This window comes from Arvicola amphibius, chromosome 1, assembly GCF_903992535.2.
Source record: "Arvicola amphibius chromosome 1, mArvAmp1.2, whole genome shotgun sequence".
NCBI classification, from domain to species: Eukaryota; Metazoa; Chordata; class Mammalia; order Rodentia; family Cricetidae; genus Arvicola; species Arvicola amphibius.
The window spans coordinates 187,755,020-187,777,096 of NC_052047.1; the positions used below are offsets into that span (position 1 = coordinate 187,755,020).

The following is a 22,077-nucleotide window of genomic DNA, read 5'->3' on the forward strand; positions in this document are numbered from 1 at the left end:
AGTCACTTTCTTCTGTGTCCTGCAGAATGTTTTGCAGACTTTTTTTATGAAGCAGGAACCCTGAAGGACCATCTCACCTTTAGGCAAGTTCAGCAGTCATCTTTCTGTGGGTGCTGCATGTCCAGTTCACACAGCATACCATCAAGCAGTCCAGGCAAGAACAGTTTCTTGCCTAAATGGCTAACAAACTCTGTAAGGAGCCTCTTTGATACCTATATTCCTCTTGAAGTAATTGGTGCTGCCAGAAGCAGATGTGTCTCATTGTAAATGTCGTATTCTGAAGGTCTCTGAAAGATTTAAAGAATACCTATTTAGTTGAAATATATCTCTATATATCTAGAAAATCTAACTAACATGACTACCAACTTGACTATTATAGATGACTATCTATTAACCTGTATCTCTTAATTATACATCACATTTTTTAAATGAGCTGCACAAACACAATACCTTACTCAAGAGCAGAAATATATATATAATATATATATTATATATATATAACAAAATTGATCTTAAATTTGTATCAATAAACCAAGATCTGTACCATTGCAAAGTATTGATCTCTATAGCAGTCTTAAACACATGACTTAGCCTCAGTGAGTCCCTGTTTTTTCAATTACAAAGAGAAATTGATGTGAGAGGGCCACAGGATAATTTGTAGAAAGTGGTTTCTCCTGAGCTTCTGACATATGCTCAGTAAGGCTTGGCTAGTATCATAATTACTATTTCTTAAGTATTTGACATCAGCTTCTCTTTTATTAATCCCCAGGGGATCATTCATATCCTAGGTCAAATTAACTATGGTTCTAGAATTTCCATTGTGTTTCCTCCGTTGGGTGCATCTTAGAGAGAGGGGTTGGAGTTTACTGCCTGGAATAACTCTTGACTCCAGTCTTTAGAGCGGAGGGTGTAGAAGTCGGAAGGCATACTTCTAACTTAGAGATGTTAGACTGGGCCAGAGGAATGAACTTCTTTTAGGACCAAAGATTCTCAATTTTAGTGGAAGCTATCTCCTGATTGTCTCTCTCTGGAAACCCAACAACACATTTGTAGCCTGGTTTATATTGTTCCTGTACAACTCACTGAGAAACAAGCTTTAGAGAGATTGATTCAGGGGAAAAGGATGAGTGATCCTAGCCAGGGGACCTTGGAAGTGGAATCCCTTGCACTCTTAGAAAGTGATGGAGTATTATGGGTGATGGAATGCCAGGGACCTTTTCTCTTCAGAGATGTCTCTTCTCTGTTTGTTATTACGCAGAACTCCCCTTATCTCAGAATATCCTGGACTCATTTGTCTTCTCCACCATTAGACTCTAAATTCCTTGAATCACAGAAGGAATATGGTCTCTGGGAAGTGGGTTTTCCTCACAGCTCTGGGAAGAATGATCTGGTTCGGGTCACATCTCCTTATCAATAAGCTGAGGCCAGTGAACTGCAGAATCATTAAAAGGGATGGGTACCATTTGTAAAAGGGAAAAGATGGGGCTGGCGTGGAGCAGCTGTTTAATAAACAATAGCCAGTAACTTAGAGGGTGACCATGGTTGCAGAGATGTTAATGCTGGTGTAGCCCAGTGCCTGGGGCAGCACGTGTGTGTGTGTGTGTGTGTGTGTGTGTGTGTGTAGAAGACTGCAAATGAATGGAGGAGTTAGTGCACGCTTGAATAAATGGGATGCAACTGCTCTTTAGTCCCCCGAGGCATACTGAATTTGATGCTATCCACTCCTTTTACAAGCGCCTTCCTCCTTTTATTGTCTCAGAAGTTGAATGATTCTCTTTCCCCATCTAACTCTTCTTTCTCATTCCTTTGCTTGTTTGTTCCCTCCTGTCCTGTTGGCCAGTGGTAACCATTATCCAGGTCATATTCTCAAATTCTGCCTTTACACTCAAAGGTCTCATTCCCTGCTAAGACGTCAGGAGGGTGAAAGTCAAGATGATTTCTCTAGATACTTCTGCATCCTGGGCTCAGGTTTCTTGGTACTTGCAGGTTATGAGGGTGTCCTATTAATTCTTTCCGTTCGGATGTCCTCTTCTGCCTGGAACTGCCTTCTCCCTGACCTGCTGTGAACATTTATGGGGTGGCAGCTTTTCTAAGCTCCATAGCTTGAGATACAAGAACCACTCTGACTCCTCCATTCTCCCTTTGCTCCAGCCAGTTGCTGACCACCTCAGTCCGTTTATATGTGCTTGTACATCTGTCTTCAGTCTTTGCTTTGATCCCCCCTGTTCTCATTGGGCATTGTCTTCTTTCAGATGATCCTCTCTGCAATCCAAGAGCACCTGAGACAACCCACTCTGTTAGAAGAAAATACTAGACCATCTATATGCATGTGCATTTTAATCTCAGTCTTTGAAATGCCCTGACTTATATGTTTCATGATATAAATAACTTATCAGAGCAGTATAGAAATAACATATCATGCTATTAATATAAGGATAATTATCACCAAGAAACCTCTATAGCTTCCTACTACAAGACTTAAAGATAGGGGGCTGGAGAGGTGGCTCAGAGGTTAAGAGCATTGCCTGCTCTTCCAAAGGTCCTGAGTTCAATTCCCAGCAACCACATGGTGGCTCACAACCATCTGTAATGAGGTCTGGTGCCCTCTTCTGGCCTGCAGACATACACACAGACAGAATATTGTATGATTAATAAGTAAATAAATATTTTAAAAAAAGAATTAAAGATAGACTCACCTTGTGTCCTTAGAGACACACATGACCCTCCTCTCTAGTCTAGTAAGCTGGCTCAAGCCACCTTGGACTGTTCCCTGGACGCTCTTAAATCCTCAATTCTCACTCCTGTGCCTTGCTTTGCATTGTTCCCCTTTTTCATGTAGTGGCTGAGAACAAGGAAAATATACATACATTTTCATCCCAATCTTTCCCACTCTGTTTGGAGCCAGTCAGTTCCAAGCCTGTCTCCGCCGCTCAGTAGTTTCACTTGGAAAGGCACCACCGTTCCTAGCTTCATCCTCCTCATCTGGAACACAATGTCCAGTTGGTGAAATAACACACGCCGAGTGCACGCTGTGCCTGGCGTGTCTCTAATGCAGGTTCTGTGTGAGGGGTGGACTGGCTTCTCTTACCTCCCCACCCCAGTATTCTTTGTCCAGTTTTTCCAAGCCGTGATATCATTCAGGGTGTTGAGTATGCCATGACTTATAGTCATGAACAAGCTTCCTGTTAGCCTGTCCCTGCTCACCTGTTTCTACCAGCATCAGTGACCCATGTGGACAACACTGGTATCTGTCATTCGGTGGAATTATCCCCTCACAGTGCAGCCCGACAGTACAGTGGAAACACAATATGAAGCAGCTGAAGGTGAAATTATAATCTTCACACTAGATGGCATGTGCAGTGATGCCAACATAGGTGTCGCCAGGAAAATGTTGGAATCACACTCAAAGTCAATGACAAACCAGAATCTGGAAGAGAACAAATTAACCAAGCGTAAGTGCCGATGGAGATAACGTTAAAGATCTAGGAGCTGGAAAGAGATTTGCAAGGAATTAATGAAGCCTTTGAATATTTCCACTGAAAGAAATCTTTTAAAAACACTCGGCCAGAGTACTTAAATGAAACACGAAAAGCATTAACCATAAAAGAAATTATAGCTAAATCTTACTACACTAAAATTAAGGCCGTCTGTTCCTCCAGGAAATCATAAAGAAAGTTAAGGCATAAAATTTATCTCTCCAGCATATATAAACAATTACAGATCAATGGAGAAAGCTACTCTGCAGGAAAAGAGGGAGAGGCATTTCTCAATGGCTTCCTACTGCCTGTCATGGAGGACAGAGTCACCTGCCTGTCCTCAGAGACACCCACAGTTCCCCTGCCTAGTACTGCAAGGCTGGAAGAAAAAACAAAAATGGAGAATAAGCTTGAAAAAAAGTTCCACATTGTTTTCTACTTGGGGAAATGAAGTCTACCACCCTATAAAGATACTATTTTAGGATAAAAGTGAAAATGTCCATATTAGTTTTCTATAGATCCACTGGAAATTGCAAAGATATCAAATAGCTTTAAATACACAAATCTCATAAGTTCACGATTCGTTGATTATTATGATGATTAATAATTGTCTTAATTATTTGTTCCAAGTCATACATTGCTATGGTTACAGTGTAAATTCTGTTATGAGACAGTTTTAAAATTAATTTTAGTTCAATTTTTCAGGAAAACCAAATCGCATTGAAAATTCTTCTTATTTTTGAGAAAGGATTTCTCTGTGTAGCCCAGACTGTCCTGGAACTCACACTGTAGACCAGGCTGGCCTCGAACTCAGAGATCTGACTGCCTCTGCTTTCCAAGTGCTTGGAGTAAAGGTGTGTACCACCACTGCCTAGCTCAAAAATTACTTTTCAGCCTAGGGTCAGTGGCACCGACCAGCTGCTTGGGTAGCGGAGGCAGTCAGATCTGGAGTTTAAGGCCTGCCTGGGCACATTAGAGGGCCGGCTCTCAATGTAAAAAGAGGGCCAAGGTGCAGTTGACTAGCAGGTGCTTGCCTTAAAATCTCAACACGCCAGTTTAATCTGTGGAGCTAGAGCAAACAAACTCACAACAGCAAAGGGGGGTGTTTCAGTCACATTCTTTTCCCCTATAGCTGCTGCTTGTCTCTGGGTGCTAAATCCCACCCAGGAGACTGTTTCAGGGCATAACTTCAAATACCTGTTTTATCCCTTTAAAAAACAGTGACTCCCCCCCTCCCTCCAGTTCCACTATGTATCTTCCAGGTGTGTGTGTGGAGGAGGGCACGTGTACCCTTGGAGGCCAGAGAGGGTGTTGGATATTCTAGAATTGGATTTACAAATCAGTTGTGAACCATCTTTCTCTGCTGCCCAGATTTGTGTCCCCTGGAAAAGAAAGTGCTCTTAATCACAGGGCCATCTCTACAGCCCCCAGGGGAAATCTTTTGAATGGTCAGTTAGCTGAGTTAAAATACATTTCACATGTTCAAACACACTCCACTTTCTTTCAACTTTTCCCTTGTCCCCCCCCAGCCATCGTTCCTTCCCAACTTTATATGCTTAAAAGAGCAAAACCAAACCAAACCAAACCATGGCGTCCACTCAGTGTGGCCCGTTTGTCCATGGGTATGGGGCCTACCGATGCATGGGCTGGGACCACATCCCTAAAGAAGACTGAGTCTTTTTCTCCCAACTGCTATCAATTGTCAGCAGCAACCTGAATGTATAAAATTTTCAGACAAGCAAGAATAACCATAACATGACATGAGTCTGTCAAAATGTTACCCATCCTGGAAGACTGAGAACTACTGGGCTTGGGACTGAACGGTTCTCATCTTCCTGGTGACCTGGCCCTCATCTATGAATCCTTTTTGATTCCCCCTTTTCTATTACTTTGTGTTTGGAACCCAATGGTCTGGCTATGATTATCGGGACCCAGTAATTCTCTTCTCGATGCCAAGTTTTATAGCAAGAAAATTCCTGAGAGGAGGCACCACGTGAGATATCACCAACAAAAAAAAAAATAAGCAAGCAGCAAACAAACAGAAAGGGTTTATGAAGATGATGAACTATATGGGCACCATTTATGGAGGATGAGGAGCCTGGATGTCATCAGTTGAACAAGAGCATCAATAATGGCTAACAGGGAGGAACCTGGATGTCATCAGTTGAACAAGAGCATCAATAATGGCTAACTTCCCTGTGTCAAATTCCTGCATAGCATTTGGGTACATTTTAGAAATTTAATTCACTGTTGTGGTGACAATGGACACATTTCAAATGGCCTGACTTCAAAGGGCTTTATCTATTCAATTTTTCCTTTTACAGCAAAAGTGTTTTCTGGCCCATAAATGTAAATATCCTGATTACTTCTGTTATTATGGTTACTAATATCCAAGACATACCTGGTGTCTCTCCTGTGGCTCACCAACTATATGTCACCTTTGCTGCCAAACCTGTCCATGTCATTGGGGACCTGGGACACCTTAATCTTTATAATGAGCTGTTTGTTTTTCCTTTACTGGTTTCAGACTTTTCTACCTCTGTGTGAATCTTGCATAGATTAAATACTTACTTGCCTTGGATTTCTCTGGATTTGTTTCCTTAATGGTTTAAAGAAAAGTTAACACTATGGTGTTTCAATAGTAGCAAATTCTTCACAGGAATTGCTAAGTGAGGGTTCAAAGGTGACTCAGGCAAACAGCCTCAGCTAACAAAGAGCACCCTGGTCTAGGAGATTAACTACCCTATGCAGAGGTTCACAAACATTTGTTTGTATTTTGTAAATAAAATCCCTTACCAAAAGATCCTTCTTGAAAATTTGTGTTGGTTTTATTAGAAACATTTTCCCCATTGTTATAAATGCGGTGAAAGGCAGAGCAGGCAAACTTCTCAAGTGCCTCAAGACACATAACCATCCACATCCGAAGCTGAGACCCACGACGTAGCAGACTAGCTTTCTGCTCACAGGGAGGGAAGCTATGTAATTCTGTTTCATCCCCAATTCTAGCATCTCGTACCTCCTCCAGGGGGCCTTGCCACTTCATGACATCATAAACAAGATGGGCCCAAGGCTCACTTTTGCTGACCTTTTCCTTATAAAGCCAAGAAACAAGAAAGTCTTGAGACACTAGCCATTATTTGTCCTTTTCTAAAGCCATGCAGAAATGTAATATGTTTACAAGGCTTCTAATTCATTTTCCTGCTAATGAAAACAGGCATCCTCAGATACATTTGGCAGTGTTCTGGACTTGCCTTCTTGGCGGGCAGGGGTGTTGTGTAATTTGCTTAAAAATTAAATCTAGCTTTGTACCTTATTAAGAATTGTGGATGCGTGTGGGGGGGTATGGAAAAAGAACTAAAATTAAGAAAACTACATTTTTAAGCCAAGAGGCAGAAGAAAGAAAGAAAGAAAGAAAGAAAGAAAGAAAGAAAAAGAAAGAAAAGAGTACTTTTTCTTTTAATTCTGGAAAGGAGTCATGTGTGATGAGGATTTCTGTGTTTAAGAACTCTGTTAAAGAGTCAATACATTACTTAATTGAGGAAGGCAGCTTGAGACTAACCCTTGCACGTCCATACGGACACTATCAGCGTGCCCATGCACATTCAACTAGGGTTGTCAGAGCCAGCTAATTCGAATACATTTACAAGTCATATGAATTTCAAAAATGTGTCTGAAACAGGACTGTTAGAAACCTCTAGAAGCATTTAATGAGGAGATCAAGGTTGTGCATCAAGTAATTTTTCGAGCTATGCACAAATAGACACCATGGAAAAGTTGACTTCACAATGCCGAGCCTCGTAACACCAGAGTGCAACATGCAGTGTGTAAGCTCTGCCCAGCGGAAGATGTTTTCTAGAGGTCTAGGACAGTTCAAGAATTCTGATGAAGAATCCTGTAAGAGATGGCTCAGAGGTTAAGAGCACTGGCTGCTCTTCCGGAGGTCCTGAGTTCAATCCCAGCAACCACATGGTGGCTCACAGCCATCTGTAATGAGATCTGGCGCCCTCTTCTGGCCAGCAAGCTAACAGACAGACAAAACACTGTATACATAATAAATAAATATTTTTAAAAAAGAATCCTGTAAGCTATGGAGTGCATAGAGGCGTCACCATAATTGCAGTCGGCAAGATTACTGAGCACCCAAAATGAGTGGAGCACAAGAGTAGGTACGAAGGACGCAGAGAACGCTATCCCGCTTCTGACCTCAGGCTCACACAGTTCAAGTGTGGGAGTTAGGACCATAAGTGATGCCCGCTAGCGTTCGGGAAGTCAGCATTTCTGTTTCTGTATATTCTGTGAAAGAGGCGTTTTTAGAAGCAGTGGTTGAAGATTTCTTATTTCGTAATTGACTGTGTTTTCAGTCTTCCAGGTGAGCCTAGAATAAAGAGGAGCCAAACATATCTGTCCTTGGAGGCGTCCACGTGGGTGGGTTTTGCCCTGGTGGGGCAGATCAGTGTGCATCTCTAGCCAGGAGGAAAGCTGCCTGCTTCTTATGCGTCTGCTAGTTCACTGAGGTGGGGGTGGCAGATATCCCTAACTCTTGCCCAGGCAAACGGATGACTCCAGGGTGAGCAGAATCAAGCACTGGCATTTGCTAAGTGCAGACTTGGATGAGAACAGAATACATTAGTTCCTCTCAGTTGATTACGGCTTTGAGTAGACGAGCCGAGGAAGAAGAGGCACTGAGGTACATGGTGACCGTGAACTATCTTCTGTTTCCGGCCAAAGATGCAAAGCGAAGGACAGAGAATATAAACAGTGATTATCAAACCGTGGCTGGGGAGGCAAAGGAGCCTTGTGGGCAACTCAACCTCTTCCTCTGAATCATTGCGACTACAGCACTTGTTCTTATTAACACTCACTAATTAGCAGATTTTTAACTTATTGTCAGGTAAATTACAAATACCCCAGGTCTGACGTGATTGTTTATCTGGAGTTTCCGGTTCACCAAATGATGGCAGCATTATTTGAAGTTAGTAGTATAGTTAATTTTTTTTCAATTCTTTTCTTTTTCATTGTGTATATGTAGTGTGTGTTCCTGTGTGTGTATGCATGTTTGAATGTATATGGGGGCACATGTGTGCACAGTATATGTGGGCATATATGGACATAAAGTGGCTGAAGTGGGTGGCCTTCCTAGGTTACTCTCCGCTTTCTTCATTGAGGTGGGGTCTGTCAGTTGAACCCAGAACTCCTTGATGATAGTCTAGCTAGCCATCTCATTCAGGACTTCCTGGGTCAGCTTTCCCGGTGCTGGAATTACAGATGGGCCACCACATCTGCTCTGGGAACTGCTAAGCCATCTCCCCGGTCTCTAATATTTCTTAACACTGCTCCTAGCAGATCTAGACAATATACTGTGCAGCTGTCCGCTGCAACTTGGTGGAGCCTCTTGCAAGCAGAGAGTCTACAATCAGGCCCAGTGATCTCACCCACAGAGGGGATGAGTATCAGGGAAGAGAATGTCAGTTTTAGCATGGACACAGTGTGGTCAGTCTCAAGATATGCTCAGTCAAAGAGAAAGCCAGTCTTTTAGTATGAATAATCTTGCTTTATTCCAGTATGGCTCTTCATAAAATAACTTAAAGACTAAAGCTTGCTGCCAAGTAATGTTGATCCACACTGTAAAAACCCCCGAATAAATAAGAAACGGAAACCTAAAGGTGCAACCATTTGTTGGTGAGGAAATAACGTATTTATGATTTTTCTTATGATGTTTCATTGACATATGGAGCTGCTAACCAAGTGACAAATTAATTGACTAGGTTTAAAGAGAAATGGATGTGGCTTAATGAAGAGAGACGGGCTATGTATTGTGAGACAGCTGGTTCTGCTGCTGCTGGCTTATGGAGACAATACACATTGGACAGTTAATGAGTCTCTGTTGCATAAGATAGATTTTCTTTATAATAGAATTGCATGCTTTGTCTCTAAATGGGGTTATTATACACACCATTGCACAATGTTTGAAGAGCTTGGTTGGACCTTGTAGAGGGTTAGGAGAGAAATAAATTGGAAGACAATCGTGCTTAAGACTGTCAATCCATCAAACCCTCCATGTTTATCTAAATTACCAGCACGTTCTGCCCAAATGCAAATTTGTATGATATACATGGCTGGAATGTTAATGAGGCCCAGGTGTCACCCAGTGTCACCAGTCAGGTTTTCCTCTGTAGGTATAGACCCAAATCCACACACACTGAGAACCGGCAGCCAATGCCCTCCCACTGATGTTTGCCATGGTCGCACTCTTCCCGCTCCCCGGTGTGTCAGCACCCGAGTGGCCTTTGGCCTCGCTTCCACCTACCACAAACACACAGAAGCGTCACTCAGCGTGGGTGATTCAATTCTCAGAACTCAGGGTTTGAACAGTTGGTTTTACTGGAGACTCCTTCACTTTTCTCTACACCTACAGGCCCCTCTCTGTTCAGTTCAATTGCTTTTCTTTTCCTTCTTTTAAGATTTATTTTTAGATTTTATGTATGACTGTTTTGCCAGTATGTTTGTAGGTGCCCTGTGTGTATGGCTGATACCAGTAGAGCCCAGAAGGCATCCCTGGATTCCCTGGGACTGATTGGTTGCAAGCAGTCATGTGAGTGCTGAACCTGGGCCCTCCTCCAGAAGAGCTCTTAACTGCTGAGCCGTCTCTCCATCTCACGCTCAACTATTCTTTAGAACAAATCAATTATGGTTCATTTTAGAACTTTAAGAAACAAAACGGATGTAGTGGAATTAAGTGTCATTCACTCTGCATCAGAAGGTGGGTGCATAGTCAGGGCTACTCAAACAGTGCAGGAGAAGTGATGGAGGGCGTGAGGCATCTTTTCCCTAAATCATTTACTCTGTGCTGGCTTTGGACCTGATTTACCTCCAGCTTAATTCTTTTATTGATGTTATTGAGTAGTCTTCTGGAATTTTGTAGCTTAGTTTGGTCCCAGTTCCCTGCCCTCCCCCCATGCAATAGTGTATCTTTAAGCCCCCTGAATCACAGTGAAGGTGATTCTTGGGTAGCATGGCTATACCCTTGGGGAGGGACTTCAGACATTATTAGTCCCCATTGACTTTGACATTTCCTCCTCTGCAGTGAGGTAACGGCATTTGCTTCCTTCCAGACTTCCTTCTCTGTGCCTTGACTCCCAGCCGGGCACGGGTAATTGAAAAACATTACACATGGGAAATAGTTCATGGTCCTTAGAGTCCGATGGTCTTTTCAGCCGAGACATCATGCTATCCTGAGCCAGATTGCTTCCTCTTCATCATCGTGGGGTTCTTTACTTTTCAGCCCTCTGTGTATCTGGAAGAAAGCAGGGTGAGCTGAAAGAAATGAACAAAACAGTTTCAGAGGCCTCTCTGCGTAGGTCTCAGCCTCTCCAAATTGAATCTTGGAGCCTTGTCAGAAGTGTTATTTTTCCAACAGAGAAGGTGTTAAGAGGCTATAGAAAATAAACTCACCTCCTGATGCTGGTCTCTCTGCTTGCTATATCCATTTACTGAGAAGACTATATTGGAAGGTGTGACAGGAGGGGTCACATGACAAAGGACAATCACCCCTCTCTAATTCTATTTGTCTGTGTTTTTCTTAATATGGGCTTCAGGGTTTCCTTGTCGTTTTCGGATTTTGTTTGTTTGGTGGATGTGGATATCTAGACACTTAGTTCCGTTCACCTAATTTTGTAGCCGCAAACACTCGTCTGTAGATTGAGCTAGGTTTTTTTATAATAGAATTTCTCAAATTTGGCCAGGGGAAAGGAAAAACCTAAACCAAATGGTAACAGTGTCATGGTAATGGATTTCACTATTTTAAAAATGGATTTCCCGTGCTCTGGTAAAAATAGATCACTGGACGGCGATGCCAAGGTTAAACAGCTCCAGGTAAAGTCAGTTTCCGCTTGACTGGGTGTTTTACTTAACTCAAGGACCTGTACCTTCCCTGGTCTTCCTGTTATCATAATTACCTACAGGAAATTGCGTGCTCGGAGACAAATGGGCACACGTGAGCCTTTCTTTATTAATGCTTGTTCTGTTAGTCCTGCTCCATACACGTGTACGTGCAGAACTGGGGCATGATACCGAAGCACGGTGTTCAAGTCTAGCACCTTTAGTGTAGGGATCTGAAAACATCGCCAGCGATTAAACACCAGGCTGCCAGTGAGAGCTCTGTACAGTTTACTGTTTGAAAGAAGCCATGAAAAGCTGGTGCACGTTTTGTCCCTGGGAAATCCTTTCTCCTAGTCCTGTAAATAAGCCTGCCCTCATTTTCCTGGGCTTTCCATCCATCCCTTAAACTGTCTCCTTCTCTCCCTTCTGCCCACATCCTCATGTTTCTTGAGGTGTCTCTCCCATGTGTGTAATTTTTGGTTCCCATATGTCTCTACAACAGCCTGAGTGAGGGGAGCTGGGGGCTGACTTCAGCTGGGCTCAGGTTATTTGAGGTTGTCTGGTTTCTTCTCGTTATCTCATTTGATGACTAGCATGCCATCTCTCCTGTTTCTAAGGCATCTGCTTCGTTTTGATTTCAGGGGTTCTGAGCTGTACCCCTTCAGCCTTTTTTCTTACTCTGTTCCGTACCCACCCCCTGTATGCTTGTTATCTCAGGGATCTGGGTGCGCTGGTCCAGCTTGTTCTTTGGCTTCCCAATTCTGGGCTGCATTTGTAGCTCCCATGGTCCAGGCTCAGTGTGACCACAGCGTCTATCTACTTAGCCTCTGGGACATCAAAGTCACTGCGTTTTTGCCTTCCACACTTGGATCCCTCACCAAAGCCCATGGATTCCACCCGAGTACCTGTCTTCACGTCCACCTGTGTTTCCTCGTAAGGCACCTGAGATTCAGCTTGCCCGTTTTCCGTCTTCCCTGAGTCCCTGGGGCTATCCCTCCTCCTGTTATTCTTTTCCCTCTGAAGACAGCGCAGGCACGCTCATTCCTGGCTCTCAACTACGGGAAAGATGTGCTGGCGCTTCCCAATAGAGCTTAGCCTCGCCATGATGTGGGCACTTCTCTCTTCCTCCTGCCTTGTCCCCTAGACTCACTGTTGTGAGGTAACGCCTTCTGAGACCACATGAACTCTTGGAGCCACACCCCATCCCGCCATGGGATTTCAGCCTAAAAATAATCTCTTCTCTCTTTGTAGGGAAAAGTGTCTACTAGTGTTTAGAGAGGACATTCAAATGATTTTCTTCCCCAAGCCTTTCCCCACCTCCTCTGAGAGCAGTCACTGGACCCTGTGGCATTGCCCTGTGATCACGTGTCCGGATAGAGAGGGAGCTCATCACTCCTTGTTCCCTGTCTCTAGACCCCAAGTGCTGGGCACATTCTAGGTCCGTGACGGGAGCTGGTGTGACAGCTCCACAGTGAACGTGAGCAGCGTACAACTGCCAAGTAGCTTCGAAGGCTCCAGAACCAGGGGCCCTGTGGGGAAAGCCCCTCCCCTTGTTTGGACGGGCTCTCTAACTTCTGCTGCTGGTTATGCTCTCTCTCCCCAGGAGAAAGAGAAGCTGTACATGGAACTGAAGCACGTCCTGGCCCGGCAGCCTGGCCCCGAGGCTGCAGAGCAGCTGCAGATCTACCGGCACACGCTGCGGGAGAGGACCAAGCAGCTGAAAGTAAGTGGCAGGCCCTGCTCTCGGTGGCAGGACAGTTGCCTTGAGGGTGCTCCTTGTCTGCTCAAGGGAGTCTGGCTCCCACCAAGCCAGCTTTTCTCAGAGTTCATTAGACTCTAATGATCCCAGAAGGAGGTGAGAGAGCTCTAAGGAAGGAGCACTAAGGAATCTGTGTAACGGAGGAAAGATTTACTCCTTACAGGAAAGGTCACAGAAAGGTTCAGACAGCTCAGACGGCAGAAAAGAACATTAAACACTGTTGCCAAACCAAAGCTCATTACTGCATCAAAACAGCTTTTTGCTATTCTTTTCCACCCACAATAAATGTTTGCGAAGCACCCACAGGTCTCTAGGGCCTTGCTCCATGTCCACTAATCACATAAACAATCATGAAAGGGAGATAGACCATGCAAAATTTTTGTTGGCATAATTTTCCCTTCCAAGTGCCACAAAAGCTGAGCTCAGAGACATGGAGAATTTTCTTATTCTGTGGGCCTCTTGAAAGTTTTCTCAAAACCTTCAACCATCTTCAAACTGTATTTTCAACTTTATCTCCTGAGCAAGCAGTCACTATTTTTAGAAAACCATCTAACTTCTGGCACTGACCTGCCCCACAAGGGTGATAATTCGTACCTTCTATTGGGGATAAAATAGGTGGTACCCTATTAGTGTAGGCTTAATACTTTCATAAACAAGGCATTACAATATTGCATCCTTTAGGTAAAATAGAGAGGTGAAGCCAATCTAATTAGAATATTAATTTTCAAATTACTGTGAGTGCTCATTTCACATGAGTACCCAGAGACATAATTTGAATTTTGCAAAAGGCACACCGTTTTGATTACTTTTTTTCCTGAAACAATTGAATATTTCAAGCAAAATGATTTTTTTCTTTTTGTTTTTTTTAGGGTGAGTATACATGAGAAAGGTATATGCCTCCTTTGTCTTCTGCACAGTTGGCTCTGGGTAGTCCTCAAAGGCCTCCAAGGGGTGCTATGGTACAGTAGTCTCTTACCCCAGGAAACCCCCGCCTTCAACTCAAACTAAAATGTAGCACCTTGCAGCAGAGGGATGGAGGATGTTCTGAGCAAGTCCAACAGAGCAATGCCATTATCTGGAGTCTCAAATCAGGGTCCCTGTTCCTAAGAATCAAACCACTGGGACAGGTTTTCTTCCACACGAAAATCAAGTCCTTCAGTGCAGCCAACATGGCCAAAATCATGTTTACAACAATTAAGAGGAAAACGTTCAGAGGCAGACAAATGGGCAGAATGATCATCTCACTTTTATAAATACCTTTAAAATGAGTGCGTGCCCCTTAGAACAATTGGTTGCCTTTTTGGCCTGGATTTTGGTAGGGTGCACACCTTAGTATGGCTATGCTTTCTGCCCTGTTTGTGGGAGTCTATCCCTGCTTTGGTGCAGCTCATATCTCTTGGCACTCACTGAACCCAGCCACAGAGAGAGATGGGGGTCAGGCTTCTTGTTACAGCCTCTCTCTTGCATTAAGATCTTGCATTGTACATTAAGGCCCAAACTCCCTGCTTCTAAGAGCTAAAGTGCCCCACTGCTGAGATACAGAGTGAGCCTGGGAATAGTCCCAGAGAAGGCAAAGAAAAGGATGACAGACATTTAGCAAGACAACCGCCCTGGCATAGACATAAATTGAAAGCCTAGTTAGTGGTGGTGGACAACATGCTTTCAGAGGGGCGCCTACCGTAATCCTCAGAATCTCGCTCCTTACCTTAATCCTCAGAATCTCGCTCCCTAGTGGGATTTTCTTTTGAATATATTTTAAAGGGCTAAGAGCTAGCCTAGACGGTGTGTCTGGGAGTTTTCTGTCTCCACTCATAATATTCTCTGAAACACTTCGTGCCGCCCATCGGGTCCATTTGAATGTTGCTGCTAGCCCTCCTTGTGAGCACGGCATGCCGTTCCATTTACGTTTGCCACTGGGTTATGAGTTATCCTGGCCTGATTAATATCCAGGTATGGGCCCTGAGCCTGTGCAAGTGTGCTGTTGAACTATTATTAATCCTGGACAGTGGCCTGCACCGTTAGCGCCTGCGATGACTGTTTGCAGGTCACAACAGATGTTCCAGAAAACGATACTGTCTCCTGCACCTCCTGCACTGACGCTGTTTCACTTGTCACGTTAGGTTCTGTCATCAGAGCTGAACATGTATGAATCCCAGAGCCAGGAGTATAAGTATGAGATCGAGAGACTTGGCAATGAATTGGTGACGTTAAAGAAGAAATACCTGGCTCAGAAACGCAAAGAACTCATTCAAAAGTAAGGCTCAGTCAAGTGCTCCGAACGTGTTATGCCTGCTGTCTGATTATTTAAGAAAATATTTGAGGAAGTAGGGAGTGGTACCGCGCGGCTTTAATCTTAGCATGTAAGAGGCAAAAGGTAGGCTGATTTCTGGGAGTCCAAGGCCAGACTGGTCCACAAAGAGAGTTCCAGGCCAGCCAGGGCTGCACAGTGAGACCCTGTGTCAAAAGAAAAAAAAATGTTTGATGAGTTTCTCAGAGCTGCCCATCTCAGTAGGGTAAACTGAGTCATGGGACAGACAACCAAAGTTCATAACACAACAAAAACTGATGTCTTATCTGACATTGATCTCTCTTCCCTTAGGAATCTAACAGAGATACACCAACTCCTGTTCACTGACGGATTGAACATGGGGCAGATGGAAGAGGGGGTACCCCTTATCCTGTCACAAACTGTCTGCGTGGTTTGCCAACAACCAGGCAACAACTGCAAATGAGACTCAATAACCAGCCTTCTCTAGGCTGAAGCTTATTCAGAGTTAAATCCATAAGCACTTTTGCGCAGGGGGCAGGGCTCCGTGAGGCTGTTGTCTCTCATAATGCAGGGGCACTGCTGTGATTGGGAACACATGCTATGTTTTAGACACGATTGTCTTCATCATCTATGTTGGCAATTTGCTAGAGTACTGTGGTGGGCTGCTGGTCTCAGCTTCTCTTCCACAAATGCTGAGCTTGACATTTTGGGTTCTGGGTACCCGAATGCTGGGAAGCAAACATCCCCTTTGCTTTGTTATTGTCATCTCCCTGTGCCCAGGGAGAAGGGCAGGAGCCCAGTTGGGTCGGGAAATTTGAAACTTGGTCTGATTGTGTGGCCTTGCCAAAACGAATCCAGCTAATTCCACAATGACGCCCATTACGGGTTGAAAGTCACATTTGGTATTTCATCTGCATGGACATCTCGAGGACAGGCTGAAATATGGTTTGAGTGCATCTGCCTACGATCCGCTAGCAGCAAACAGCATATAAAGTAACTGGATGCAAATTCATTTGCCAGTAAAAATCTGCCCTTCTTGTAAATCAGAATATTCCCCTGGTCCATATTTAGATGCCAGCTTCTCAGTGGAGTGAAATACCGCCATGATTTAAAGAAGTCAGTCTTCCCTGTGGGTCTTGTGACTATCTGACTCTGTGGGGAGACTGATCAAACATACAGGTTCCCTGGCCCCATTTCACGGAATCTGGATCAGTCTCAGAAATCTGTGACTTAAAGCTTGCTGGGCGGTTTTCAGTCACATTGAAGTTTCAAAACGAGAGAGAGAGAGAGAGAGAGAGAGAGAGAGAGAGAGAACCATTGAGGTAAAGGAGTTTAGAAGTGGAAACACTAGGGTTAAAGTAGGTCACACAGTGAGCAAATTTAAAAACAATTTTTAAAGTTATATTTATTTATTTGTTTGTTTAGTAGGTAAGGAGGTCAGAGGATAACTTCTGTGAGTCAGTTCTTTCCTTCTGTCATGTAAGTCTAGGGATCAAGTTCAGGTCACCAGGCATGGCAGCAAGCCCCTTTACACAGAGCCATCTCTCTGGTCCCTAACCTCATGTTCTGTGACCTTCCTGGCTACTCCATAGTTCACTGCAATATGGCAGGATGAGCTGCTCCTTCTTGGCTTAGTCCATCTCAATGGCTGCTGCAGCCGTATAGAATTAATAACTCTTTGATTTAAACTTAAATCAATGAAAATTGTGTGCATTGGGTGCGCTAGCTGCATTTAGAGCGTTGGGTACCCACACACAGTGGCCAGCTGCAGAACCGTTTACTGTAGAGGTATCCGTTGGTTAGTGTGGCTCCTCTTCAGGCTGTGCCTCCACCTGTCCTTTGCTTGTCCTCCCGTGCAGCCCTCTGACCTGGGTTCGGCATCACTGGAGGTTCCTTTCAGTTGAGGCACCCATACACCAGTAGACAGAAGGGTTCATAGGAGCACAGCGAAAAAGATGAAGGTGCTGAAGAAAATAAGCACAGGCAAAGAACAAAAGTGCTGAGATGGTTTAGAGTGGAAGGAAGAAGGCTGCGGGGAGTTGTTATAATGGTCTAGAAATACATTAAACAGATAATGTAGAGGAGGCAGTATTCCCATTAGTCAGCTTAGACCAAGCCAGAAGCATTAAGCATGAGTTCCTTCAGAAAGGAAAATTCAGGTTATTTAAGGCAAGGGAATGCGGGGAAGAGGGAGGGAGGGAGGGAGGGAGGGAGGGAGGACTGCTTGCATCCAACACCGAGCAGGGCGAGACAATTTGCCAAAGGACGGGAAGGAATCCTCTCTGCTGGACCCACTGAAAGCTAGGGCTTATGTCCTATTTGTGGAGGATGGCTTTTCACAGTAATGAAATCAATTCTACTAAGAGCAGCTGAGTTGATTAACCAGCGCTCTACAGGTTCTTTCCAAATGGAATAATTCAGAGCTTTCCCTGTGGATGGATGTTTACACACACACACACACACACACACACACACACACACCCTTTAGAAAATAGCAACTCATATCATTTTTGCCTTTTGGATGCTTTCATTTTCCTCAAACCCACTCCTCATCAGCCACTGGTTCCACCCATGTCCCCCACCTGATTCCTCCAGTGTCCACTTCTTATGCTTCTCTGTAATCTGAAAATCAGATTTTTCCCCCAAAGTCAGAATTCATTCCTCTGAGCTCAGTCATGTATATTCAGCACATCTATTTGATTTTGGTCTTAGAAATCTGTTAATTTTTGTGCTTTATAATTCAAAATAGGGAACTTGTGTAAATATGCTGTCTCTGCAGGAAAGGTGTGTGTGTATGTGTGTGTGCATTTGTGCATGTATGTATATGTATGTGTGTGCATATATGTGTGTGTGAAAGGGACCCATATGAAAAAATACATCGTTAGATTTGTTTTAAGTAAAATTTCTTTTATCTATTACCTAAAATACCATCCTCTTTATTTTTTTCCTATTTCTCCAGTCTTTCTTGTATCTTAAACTATTTCTAGTAATTTCTGCTGTGTGCTTGGAGTTATAGGCGAGTTCTTATTTTACAGATGTCCAAGTTTGATGAAGAGACTTTACATGCAGTAAATAGTTCTAACTTTCCACGGGAATTTGGAACTATCCCAGGTGATAAATGACTAATTAGTCATTATATCTGAACCAGAAGGAAGGCTTTTCTGACCAATCTTTGTTTGGAACTAAACAAGTATTTTTAAAACAGGGAGATCATTACAAGTCAGAAGGCATCGAAGCCACAGCGTTTGAGCTGTAATGAGGTCCTCCGTTCATATTTGGGCCACCAGTAGTGGCATATCTGTCATATCTATTGTTGCTCCATAAGTCTGCGCGTTGTCAGAAAATACCTAATTAGATTTCCACAACCACCTCATCTTTAGCCAGAAGCTTTAATCCACTGCTTTCAGTGGCTAGCGTTCCCTAGGAACTTACAGAACGTGAAACTTAGAGGAGGAATAGGATGGTGGGGGAAGCTAACCATCTCTTTTCTCTTACAGAAACAAGGACAGAGTATCCATGAACAGCATCTTCTCAGGGTCCAAGCAGTCTGGCCCTCGCTTTACTGGGGGTGGATTTCCCCTCAACCAGTCATCCAAGGTGAAGTTGTAACTGGAAGTTGCTGGTTGGATCAAACTCAATAGCTCGGGAAATTTGCTCTGGATCATTGTGGCAGAATTGCCCTCTAAATCCCTCAGATCATAGATATCTCGAAAAGCTGGTGGCCAGCTTTCTGGAATGGGAAGAGATGAACAACTATCAATGTCTTGTTTATAGGAGTGATGACGTCATACCCAAAGCACATGGACATTAAGAGACTGTAATTGGAGCTCTTCAGTTAGGCTGGCCCTTGGCATAGAGCTGATCTTTTGTTACAGTCCCACTGACTGACTTAAAATGCACCAGGTTTAGAAGCTTTGGGTATTAATTTCTCTATCATAGATATTTGAGCACTTGAAGATTTTTGTATGTAAAAATATTTTATATGTAAAAAATGCAGTGCATGCCCTCCCATCTTATTAGTGAGAATCTATTTTAATTATTCCTCATTAACAAGTCATGGAATGAAAGCAGGACACACTAGTGGGATTTCAACGGAGTATGTTAAGAGTGGTTTCCGTGTGGGATGCCATTTCAGGCCTGGGGTAGGGAAATCCACTCTGAAGAGAAATGCCAATAAATAACTTCATCATAAAAAAAATCTTTGTGGAGATTTTGATCTTTGCTTTGGTTAATCATGATGTTAAAGTTTAAAATGACTGAGAGAAATGTTTAACGTAAGGATTTGAGTCAGAGGACCCAAGACTGAAAATGGAAGGATTCGTTGCTGTACTTCGGAGGCCTTGTGCTTGAAGGTGGAGTTGTTTAGCACCAGGATCTGTTTGGCTCTCAGGATACTAGATAGCACTTTGAGCCACAGAATCCTGATGTGAGATGCCCCTCTGTGTGCAGTGAGTATGTTTTGTTACCATTGGTTAATAAAGAAGCTGATTTGGCCAATAGCTGGGCAGAATAGAGTCAGGCAGGAAATCTAAGCAAAGATAAAAGGAAAAAAAAAGGCAGAGTTAGAGAGATGCCAGCAGCCACTGGGGAAGCAAAATGTGATGCAAGAAACCATGAGCCTTGTGGTAAAATATAATATAATAGAATGGGTTAATTTAAGGTGTAAGAGATAGGTGGAGAAAGTGGGGATGTTCCCTAGAAAGTTACCAAGAACATTTTAAATCCAGAAGGTCACAATGGGAGCCAGATATGGGTGATGCATGCTTGTAATCCCAGTGGTAGAGACAGAAGGATTGGGAATTCAGGTCAATCTTGATTACAAGGCCAGTCAGATTTAAGCCTGTGCTACAGAAGACCTTGTTTCAAAACAAAGAAATGAATGTATGAATCAGTAGAGTTAGGTAAGGTAGTGCATGCCTGTAAGTCCTGCACTTGGGAGGCAGAGAGATCACAAATTCTATCTCTGTGTGGACAAGGATAGGCTGGTTATATCTCAATGGTAGAACCCTTTCTTGGGTGTACAGTGCTCTATGTTTAATGCCAAGAACTTAAAATAAAATACAGTGGAAACATTTTCATTTCTAAAAAGTCACCGATGATATTTCCCCTCAGAGCAATACATTGTGTAGATAAAGCTAACCCTTACGGTTTTCCATCCATGCAGAGACATTTTCTGAACTATGAGTAAGGGCAAGTTCATTCTGAGCTGTTGAGAGGCTCTATAAGAGGTTCACCTGTGATTCTTGATCGATCCCAGGATGGCAAAGACCTTGAAGCCATCTTCTGGGTTCACAGCCTGACTCATAACAGTGAGTTGTTCTGAAGTGTGGATGAATTCCATCACATAAGCTTAGAGTACTGCCGGGCATAGAGTGTGCATTGTGTACATGTATGTTTGTGCACACATATAGTAGATACACAGAACTAATAGAGAACTAATAGTTTGGAACTGGGGAAGAAAAGCTGCTACATAATTCTTACAAACTCTAAAGGTGATTCTACAATGTTCATAAAGGGTGGATGACATTCTAATTAATTTATAACTGAGTATTCTGTAAAATGCCACATTGTGTGCTTTATGAAATTTATATGCATTATTATTAAAATCTTGGGGAAAAGACAATCTTACATAAAAAAGATAAATAAAATTTATAAATAAATAAATAAAAAAATAATAAATTTACACACAAAAGTAAAAAAAAAACAATGTGAAGATAAGGTGGCCTCTCACCATCAGAAATTGGAATTTTCTGTTGTCATTCAGTCACCATAGAAAAGACCCAGTGACCTCTGCTGTTCTCTTCCTGGGTGATCTCCTGCACCACCAACAGGGAGCCTACATCCAGGACAGAAGAGGGCTCTGGGCGCCCCATGAGGCTCCACTAGATGATGTGTACTTATGTCCCGGTGGAAGAGTGTGTAAGGCTGGAAATAGCAAAGGCTCGGTACTGGAAGCAATATCCATTTAGGTGCGTGTATTTCCACCGTAGCCATGGCACAAAAATGGGTCATTAAAGACACTGCCCTTTGCAAAGCACTAACAATAACTGTGAGCTCACAGTGGGCTTGGTGCCTTTAAGAACCACAAGTCTGCTCTGCATTGTAAAGCAACACAAGGGAAAGGTACAGCTGCATAATTTCACCCCAGGGTTTTCTGAGTTTGAGAGAGGAGTCCTGTTGTTAAACCATCCATTGACTTCCAGCTGGGAAGTTGGGAGGGGTGATGGCTGGCTTCTCTGTTAGTGTGGAGATGTGATGATGGAGACCCCTGGCCATCATTGGCTGATCATCACCTCTCAGCAGCTTCTCCTATAGCTGCATTTTTATCACACTTACTTCTGAAGAATGGCTCAGAGCACAGGTTTGCTGGTGTGTTATGTCGTAGAGAGGGCGTTAGCTGTGTGTAGTAGAAAAAGATGGCGGTGATTTCGCTAGTCATGGTGGTAATTCTACAGGAAAAATTTATCCGGGGTGGATAACTCTCATTTGATTTCCTGACGAGCTCAGAATTTGAAGTTCGGCCTAGGCCAAGACCCCCTTAGGAAAATTCACATGGTGAATTTTGCGTAGAGCGGCATTACAAAAGCGGGGTGGTTTGAAACACAGGATACTATGTCTTCATTAAATGTAGCCAATTCCACGGCCACCTAACTGCTACTGGAGCAAAGGGAGGGTGATTTTAAATATTAAAATTG

General features: G+C 43.4%; 1 protein-coding gene across 1 annotated transcript in view; it reads left to right on the forward strand.

Annotated features, from left to right (window-relative positions):
* Cfap58 (cilia and flagella associated protein 58) overlaps positions 1-21,351 on the forward strand; it is a 104,356-nt gene extending 83,005 nt beyond the window's left edge. The window contains exons 16-19 of the mRNA XM_042054474.1: positions 12,958-13,077; positions 15,234-15,367; positions 18,880-18,987; positions 21,147-21,351. Of these exons, the coding sequence (XP_041910408.1) occupies positions 12,958-13,077; positions 15,234-15,367; positions 18,880-18,987; positions 21,147-21,351 (567 nt within the window). The remainder of the gene's footprint in view (positions 1-12,957; positions 13,078-15,233; positions 15,368-18,879; positions 18,988-21,146) is intronic.
* Positions 21,352-22,077: the final 726 nt, after the last annotated feature.